The 9,410-nt window shown below is 38.5% G+C and overlaps 1 protein-coding gene across 1 annotated transcript in view; it reads right to left on the minus strand.

Annotated features, from left to right (window-relative positions):
- Nucleotides 1-9,410, minus strand: part of btaf1 (BTAF1 RNA polymerase II, B-TFIID transcription factor-associated) — a 32,934-nt gene that overhangs the window by 21,568 nt on the left and 1,956 nt on the right. Inside the window, exons 3-5 of the mRNA XM_080016080.1 lie at nucleotides 8,778-8,892; nucleotides 7,357-7,500; nucleotides 6,853-7,037 (exon numbers count right to left, since the gene is read on the minus strand). Coding sequence (XP_079872206.1) covers nucleotides 6,853-7,037; nucleotides 7,357-7,500; nucleotides 8,778-8,892 — 444 coding nt within the window. The remainder of the gene's footprint in view (nucleotides 1-6,852; nucleotides 7,038-7,356; nucleotides 7,501-8,777; nucleotides 8,893-9,410) is intronic.

Here is a 9,410-nt window from a genome sequence, read left to right on the forward strand (position 1 = left end):
ACCCCATAATCCCACAACCATATTACTATCCCTGTCAACCTACCCACCTCGTCCCTCCCTGCAAACTATTACTACTTTGCATGCGGAAAGTGGAAAAATACCAGCAGCAAACGCAAAGTGAACGGGTTCACTGTATGGGAGTGCTGTCACAATAAGGAAATTTTCGTTGACAATTCATTGTCATACAAATAGTTGTAATTCAATTGAATCGTGTTTATTTTATACCACAAAAAAAGATGACTTAAGATTTTATTCATCCCTGTGGGGAGATTCAGCCAAGACAGATAATATTGGCATTAAACAAAACTTGTAATAGAGTAATAATACATGCTAACCTCACATTTACTCGCATTGAAGATGAGAACAAAAACACTGAAGTAGACTGTTCATTTGCCTAAATCCAACTGATGGAAATGCACCTAATGCAGATAAATTTCTTGCAACATTGGTTTAAATTTCCCCTCACGGAAATGCGATTGTAGAATCTAACAATTTTACAGGCGATTATGTAATAATTATGACAGCTCTACATTATGGTTAGCTTACTGATCTGATTCTGGGTAACCCACTGAAAACATTGTCAAGGTAACTTGTCAAAGTGTGGCGTCTGGTGATATCAAGTAGGGCTGCCCCCGAAAGTCGACGAGTCCAATAATCAATCGGGAACACGTCAGTCAACTGAGATCCTTCAAGTCGAGCAGTCGTTTTTGCTTTGCATTACAATAACAGGACAAAACAGATAGGAGCTTACAACATGCAGAGGGATAGCTGGGGAATGGGGAATTATAAATAAGGGGAATCCTGAATATATTTTTATGTGCCCCGATCACTGTAGCCCTGTTCCTCCAAATAAAACAACTAAAAACAGTGTGGGGACAGGGCACGACGCATATATGCGTGCGTAACGCATGGAGAGGGGGTGATTGGGGATTGAGTCACAGAGAAAGTGCCCCCATTGCTTACAGTTTCGTTCCATACACACTTGTTTCGATCCATAAGCAGACATAAAATAACCTATATCTAAAATAAATCAATAATTTTAAAAACACACTTGACACGGCGATAGTGGGCACCCCATCACTTGCGTGCGCATCGCTAGCACGCACATCGTCTGCCCCGTCTGCCCCCTCCCCCGGGATGGTGGCCGCCTATAGGAAGAGCCGGCCCCGTCCCCCGAGGAATATTCACATTGAACAGCCGAATCCGGGTGACAAAATTCTGAGTCGGCTACAACCCTCATTTCCAGACAAAAATGGGGTCTTTGTGTTTAGACATTACATAGCTCCATTGCGACAGCTTCAGTCACTGTGTGACAAGTCCCAGCATGCCTTGGCTCAGTTGAGTTCCAGCAGGCTTCCAAGCTAAACCTCATGTTGTTTTCACCATGTCCAGAACCTGACTATTTTTAGACAGCCGCTATGTCCACCTGAGAACAAGTTTGATTTAAGCTTTGACCAGACAAAAATAATATTTGAAAACCCTGTAAAGAAACAAGCCAAAACTTGTACTGTACACATCAGAATGCTCCCTAACACACCATATTAAGGTGCCTGTAATAAGCGTTATTGTATAGTTAATAAGGTCCTTCTGAGATGCTTATTAGGGGTCCAGTCTGTTTTTGCTTCCAGACTTCATTTTTTTTTTTTTATATCTTGGTGTTTTTCAGGCTTAAAGTATCTGAAACACGACAGTTCACAGAAACATGATTGAGATCTCGTTAGAACCAGGACATTTCAGACGTCTTGTCGTTTGAGTTTGAGCAATATCAATCTACGTTTGGAGCAGAAACATGTGTTCACATAAACTGTAATTTTACCGGAAGTAGAAGCGCATAGATGCGATTTGATTAGTTTCAGGAGCGGCCCGTTATGTGACATCATCATCCGAAGTTCATCCAAGCTTCGTCTATCGGAACTCATTGGCCTCCTAAGCACTTGCAAGTGCAACACCTAGACAACTTGAGCCGATGCTGCGTTTAAAGGATTCTCTGAAAACTGTAACTCGTTCTGCATTTTACAAAACCCCCAAAACTATAATCGTTCACAGAAGGCATCTTTGCACCCATGTATTGCTGCCTGAAGCTATATTTAACATAGTTATTGGGCTAAAGATTAAGTATAAGTGTTTATTACAGCATTTAATAATATAATTTATTAGCTGTTAAGTATGCACTTAATAGTAAACTATGCTTTTATGTGTTAAGACTATATACAGCAAGTGCTATTTAGAGCATTTAACTATGCTTTTTGCAGCTACCAGATCTAAAGCGGGAACCGTTCCTTATTAATAGGGATGAACGATTTGGGAAAACAATTGGTATTTTTTTTTTTTTTTTTTTTTTTTTTTTTTAGACCAATATTGCGATTGAGTATTGAGATTTTTTTTTTTAAGTTCCTTATCTTTTGTATTATTCATTACATACAATCACTTTATAGAATGACAAACACAAATGGATAAAGTCAACATATAAACCGCTCTTTCCTGGAGGCAAGGCCTACGTGTTGAAATGAGATGAATTGATGCATGTATTTATATGAATAACATCTTTATTTAACTACTGAATTGTAAAAACAAAAAACTTCACCACAGTAGAATATTGACTCCTTGATTTAACACCAAGCCTTGTAATTTTTTGAATCTGAAAATTAACATTTCAAAAATATGCAGTGTTTCAGCAGAAATGTATTTATTTATTTATTTATTTTAAATGTTGCGCGAAAAAAACAGCCACATATGTACACATATACTGAGCGCTGCACGATGTGCTCAGGGACAGCTTTATGCTCAATTAATTTAAAAGAAAAAAAACAAAAAAAACAGGCACAGTGTTCTGGAAGTGGCTCCGTCCAGACTCTACAGGTGTTCCGAACTCTGCCAGCAGCACACGCCACGCACAGCGGCCCTTCGGAGCTTCGGTTCTCAGTGCAGAGGGTTAAAACAATCCCTATAGGCGGGATTGGGACACGGAGGAAGTGTCCCCATTACGCACGCTTTGCTTCCATACGCACTTGTTTGGTTAGGAGACTTAAAAAATAAATAACTAAATAAATAACTTAATAAATAAATAAACCACTGTTCTGGTGCACCGATAGCAGGCACCTCATCACAGGCGTGCATTGCTGGCACACACACACACACACACCATTGGAGAGTGAGACAGGTGCGCAAATATGCGCCGCTCCCTCAACGCGCCTCCCCCTTACCCCTATAGCCAGATGGCGATGGCGCCTATAGCCAGAGCCGGACTTGGAAAGCGTTATGGTTAGATTGTGGAACATTAAAAAACATGTTTTTATAAAAACAATATAAAACGCAGGCTTTGCGATTTGAAAAGTAAACTGCATTCTGTGAAATTGCGATCTCGGTTTGAATTCCATTAATCATTCAGCCATACTTAAGGCTAATAAATCCTTTATAATGCACTTATTAAGTGCCAAGTATGCTCTTTGCTGCTGCCCTATTTGAAATGAGAACTGCAAGGTTGATAGATGTGAATAAAAAGTTATAAAATGCAATATTTTAACAGTGACGAACAGCTCTTGTTTGTTTGTGTTTTGGGTCTCAAGGCCCTTTTTCAGTTTTAGAGATTACTAAAGTGCAGGTTAAGCTTTCAAAGGACTGTCAAACATTGAAAGAAAATATTTGAAGCAGGTATGCTCAATTCAATGTTGGTAAACCTGAACCAGTCTAGCAGAGAAAATGTCCCGCAAAGATCCTGAACTTTTTCAGAGGCAGGTAACTAGTGGGGACAATAGCTGTTAACTCCACCCCCAACAACTCCCCAACTAAACTATCTGTCATTGTCAGTGGGTTAAAGTATGTTATTTTTATTTTTAAATCATTAATTGTATTTATTTAATCATGAGAGCTTGTGCCACCCTCTTCTCAAAACCCATAACAACACGGAGATGTTTTCACTGAGAAGTAAAATGACCAGCTTTGGTCTTAATTTGTGCCCGTTTCTCTTAAAAAAATAAAATGTAAATACATATAATTAAAAAAAAAACATATAATTAAAAAATATATATAATAATTGTATTGTAAGTGATGTCAGTTCTTTTTCTTTGCGTCTTTGGTTCAACATCTTACCATGCGAAGAATGCTCGGTGTAGTCCAGATTACTTTATAACCTTATTTTTATTGAAATTGTTTCGCATTCTGACATGACATCCCACAGAATAGCGAAGGATTATTTTGATCTTCATGTGTGCATCAAAGGAACCATAAGATCGCCGTTTGTGCTGTTGTTCCGAGCTACATGGGTGAGTAACTCCAAAACTCAGTTTTGAATATAGGTTGATTGAAAGAAAAGTTAAAAAAATAAAAACCTTGAGGAACATACGCACAATTGGGGGAAAATCATACATTTTGAGTGTCCGATAGCAGACCACTATAATTTTAGTCCCGTCAACGAAAACAAATTTCAGTAGTTTATATTATCAAAGATCTATTTCCAAAGCTACAAAGCAGGAAGTGTCGAGACGATAGTACCGCAAATCGTGTATGTTGGTCTGTGAAACTTCAGTTCATCATAGGTGAACAGAAACAAGCATGAGTTTTGTTTGTGGGAGGGGTTTCAAGCAAAACTCTGGAATAGCAGCCAGTGAGATGAAAGACACAAAATGATCGCCCGCTCACAACGCACCGCAGACAAGACAAAAAATAAAAAGCTTACTTAGATGACAAACGTTAAGTATTTAGTAATCCTAAAACGGTTGTTTTGATATTACCTTCATAAAATCAAAAAGAAAAAAAGGGAACCCTTTGTGTTGATCTGCCGGACTTTGAGTTCACCAGACGCTGTCACAAAGCCGAATAGAGAACGTTCTATGGAACACAGCCTCAAACAGGCCTTTGGGGAGAGGGGGAAAATAAAAATAAAAAATTATGGTATCTTTCAACATTCCATATATCATAAAAAAAAATATTCTGAAAATGTAATTTGAAACACTAATCACATGCACACAAGTTGGAACCAGTTGATAGCAAAATATGACAATAAGAACAGTTTAAATGAAGGCGTCCGCTATCCTGTCGTTTTCCCACGGAGCCCCCAGCGGTGGATGGCGCTCGCGTCACTTGCGTGGCGTGACCTCACCCAGAAGCGACGCGACCAATCGGGAACACACTTAATATGCGACTGAAATTCTTTGCGTATTTATATCATTTCTCATGCGAGCTGAACATTGTGACTCATATGCTGATGTGTGCATGTATTTAATTTTCAATGATGAATATTCCTTCAAAATAATTGAAAATGACCATTAAAGTGTGTTGTTTTTTTTGTGTTTTTTTATATATATATATATATATATATATATATATATATATATATATATATATATATATATATATATATATATATATATATATATATATATATATATATCTATATATATCTAACAGCAAAAATCACAATACTTCCATGTAGGTACATTTATTTTATTTCACACTTGTTTGGGGAATGTAAACGCCTGTATCCCATGCAATAAAGCCCCTTTGGGCGGGGTTATGCTAATAAATATGATGTGTTGACTGTGTACTAGAAACTTTCAAAGAATATTTATTATTGAAAATGCTATATAAATACAATAAATTAAATACACACATCAGCATTTGAGTCAATGTTCAGCTCACATGAGAAACAAAATAAATACGCAAAGAATTTCAGTCGCTTATTAGGGGCGTTCCTGATGGGTCAGCGTCGCTTGATGATGTTGCGCCGCGGAAGTGAAGCGAGCGCTGTCCACCACACGGTGCTCTGTGGAAAACAACAGGATAGCGGACGCCTTCATTCAACTATTTTGGTATCACACTGGTAATTGGTTGCTCGTTCCAACTTGTGTTATTGTTGTTCTACATAATGTTTTCAGAATATATTTTCCAATATACCTAAATGTTGAAAGACACTTATTATACAACCCCCCTCCAAAGTCCTGTTAGAAGCTATCTTTTATGGAACGCTGTTCGTGGCAGCATGTGGCTGCTATTTACGTGAAATTGATGAACTAAAAAAAATACTTATAATGCTTGTGTTTAAAAGGTTTCTTTGTGTTTCACCGCAAAAATATTGTGTGTGTGTGTGTGTGTGTGTGTGTGTTAGCTTTTAATAAATGCATAATAGGGGATTTGTTTACTTTATTTATTTATACAAGGCACCGTTCCCGCTTTAGATCTGGTAACTGCAAGAGCCATAGTTAGCTGCATCGTTAACTGCCAATTAATTTAAAATTAATGCATCAAGTCTAATTAACACAAAAGCATTGTTAATTGTAAATAAGCTTATAGCTAACTGGTAATAAATGCCTTTACTAACACTTAGTCTCTACAACACAATAATGTTGATAAGCATCTTATTATTAGCACCTAAACGCTTATTACAAGCACCTTAATATAAAGTGTTCCAAATGCTCTATACTGTAGCTCAGTGATTGTCAATCTTTCCCCCCCTCTTTTTAATATTAAGGCCTCTCAATTTAAAATACACAACCCCATTTGAAAAGATTATTGTTAGATATGATTTAATCCAAACTTCCATACCTGTATAAATTATTGGGGAGAAACTATATTCAAATCTGTCAGTATTGAACATTCACTAATGGTGCCACCATCCTGTCAATTAAATTAAAAAAGGTTTAACGGTCAAACATTTTGCTAGGGACCCCTGGAACCTCATGAAAGACCCCTGGGGAAGTACAAGGGCCCCAGGTTGAGAATTGCTCTAGCTTAACCTATAAAGAGACTTTGACCCATTCCCCACTCTTTAGACACTTATAAAAGGCATGTCATTTTTGGTACATGTTCAGGGGACTCGGAAAACCATTATGGGCGGATGAAAATCTGGATACTGACCACATAGGTGCGGGAGCTGCAACCAGCCGCTGTCTTGCTGCCGCCGTGGGACAGAGAGTAGTCCAGGTCTTCGTCATTGAACAGCTCCTGTGTGTCCATGCCGATGGCGGCACCCATGTCCAGGCCCAGCTTCTTCTGGAGCAGCTTCCTCTGGCGTGCCAAGCGCTCTTTAGGATCCACCTCACCTGAGAGGACAGCGCAAATGATTGGTAATTATGCCGCAGATAATGAAAGAGTAATTCTAAATTTGGGAGTAAAAATGTTGTCAAGGAAATGTTTCTGTGCGGGCAATGTGACTGGGAAACAAGAACGACTGTGGTATGGAAAATAACTAAAACAGCACCTGTACTTGCACCGAATAATTGCCCCCTGCCCATATAGGCTCACTAGTTCAGCTGGGTTTTAAGAGTTTACTTTGACATTTTTGTATTATAATGAATTGTGAATCGCAGCTCAACGCCCCCCCCTCCCCCCACAGCTAAATAGATCAAGACCATTACTTACTAGACTTGTCATCCGGTAACTCAAACTCAACCCCAGCGGATCCCAGCAGAGAAGCCCCGTGTTTGAGGAGGCGGGAGATATCAAAGTGGTAGAAACTCAAACGGTCGCATGATGACTCCTGTGGAGAGAGCTCTTCACAGGACTCTGCGGCAGAAGAGCAGAATAGTTGTTAAAAAGGTACAATGTTGGCGAAACACAAGTGCAATAAAAATAAAAACACTTGACAATTTGAATTTTACTGCATGTGTTTTAAGTCAAATGGAGTGTGTTTACACCAATAATTTGGTCAGCCTTTTAAAGCAATACTCTGATTACAAATCAAATAGCATAGTGATTTCTATAACGTCCGTAATAGTCCCAAGTAAAACCAGATTAACATAGCTAGATTTTTTTTTTTTAGCAGAATCATTTTCTTTGGTTGATTTAGCACCAATATGCTTTGTTGGACTGTTCGTCATATTTCTGAATGAGCGCATGATTGAATTTATGAGATGCAACAACTTCAGTTCTGTGAATTCCAATTCAAGAGATTATTTGTCACATATATACATTCTCACTCAGCCAGTCCTTGCTTAACACGCTCATCGAATGCAAATTGTCAAGGAAGTTCAAAGAGCAAGTCCAACGCAGCCTTCCCCAAAGGCGTGTGCTTAACGCTAAATTTGTTAATGTGTACTCATTCGAGCTAGAATAGTGAAAACTGCGCCAACATTTTGTTCACATGGGAGAAACCCGCATGGAAGTTTTTTGGAGTTTGATAGAAAAAATTCCAGTTATAGCTTTCTTCGTGTGAATACAAATTATTCCATACTTCAGCCAATACTAGGCACATATAGATCAATTATCACAATAATATTATTGCCAGTAGTGGGTGTGTCGTGTGCATGGAGATGGGCTCCATGTCGGCATTTTAAACAGACGAGAACTTCAAAAGTGGCTATAGGGTTACGTGGGCTTTTGTTGGTTCTGATGCCAATCGCTCGGTTCTTCCAACAATCCACTGCATTTGGCAGCAAACTGTCTGGGGAAGTTTAAGCCAACCATTTGATTTCAACAGTATTACTAATATTTTTATAAAATCTTCTCATCTGCTATGACGTAATTAGACTCAGGCCTACAATTAACTCTATGTAAAATAATGTGTGGCCATTTGTTATGCACTAGAAGCAAAGAAAAGCTAGTATGTCCACAATACAACAAATTTATAGGGCTGTGACCATTTGGCCCAGATTCCATACACAGAGTACGCAACAGGGTAAATATAAGCAGGAAATTAGAGATGCTGTAAATATTCTGCACCATTTTTTGATTAGAAGTGAAAATGTTGACCCAAACTTTGAATCTCTTTTTTCAGGGCGCACGATGAGAAGTGCGTCACTTTGACGTGTAATAAGACAAGCACTGCCAATTTGTGCATTCACCTTCTTTAGGCTTGGGGACCGGATCCCACTCAGGAATATTCTTCACAATGGCTTCCACGGCCTGCCCTGCTGCTATACGAGTGTCCCAGTTGGGACTCCTCAAATAGGTCAGGACCTTTAGATTGAAAGAAAAGTGAGGATTAGGGAGAGACAAAGTTTGATTAAAACTATCAAGTCTTTGTTGGACAAAGTTGTTACGGGGAAATTTTGAGTTCAAATTAGGAATCTTTGAACCTATTGATATTTTCCCCTCCAGTCCTAGAATACAGCACAATGCCAGACACAAGCAAAAAGTTCTTGATTCCTTGTTACAAGCGTGCATTGACTACTGCTACGCATCCTACAGTAGGCATAAATCATTAACATGGCAGCTATAGAGCCTATATTATGCCCGTTGATAATAAAGCACACGGTTGTATAAGTTGTGTGTTAATGCATGTATCCGATATAGGACCTGGGTGTCATGGGAGAATTAGTCCAACAATCATACTTTACACAATACCAAAACACCATGATATCTGCTTATGATCTCAAGTGTAAAAAAATCCACTTGCAGGTGCATCATTTTAAACCAAATGGTAATATATATAAGTGTGATCCCAGTCTAAAGCTCGAAAATTCCAGATTTCATAT

This window comes from Zeus faber (genome assembly GCF_960531495.2).
Source record: "Zeus faber genome assembly, chromosome: 16".
Classification (NCBI taxonomy): domain Eukaryota; kingdom Metazoa; phylum Chordata; class Actinopteri; order Zeiformes; family Zeidae; genus Zeus; species Zeus faber.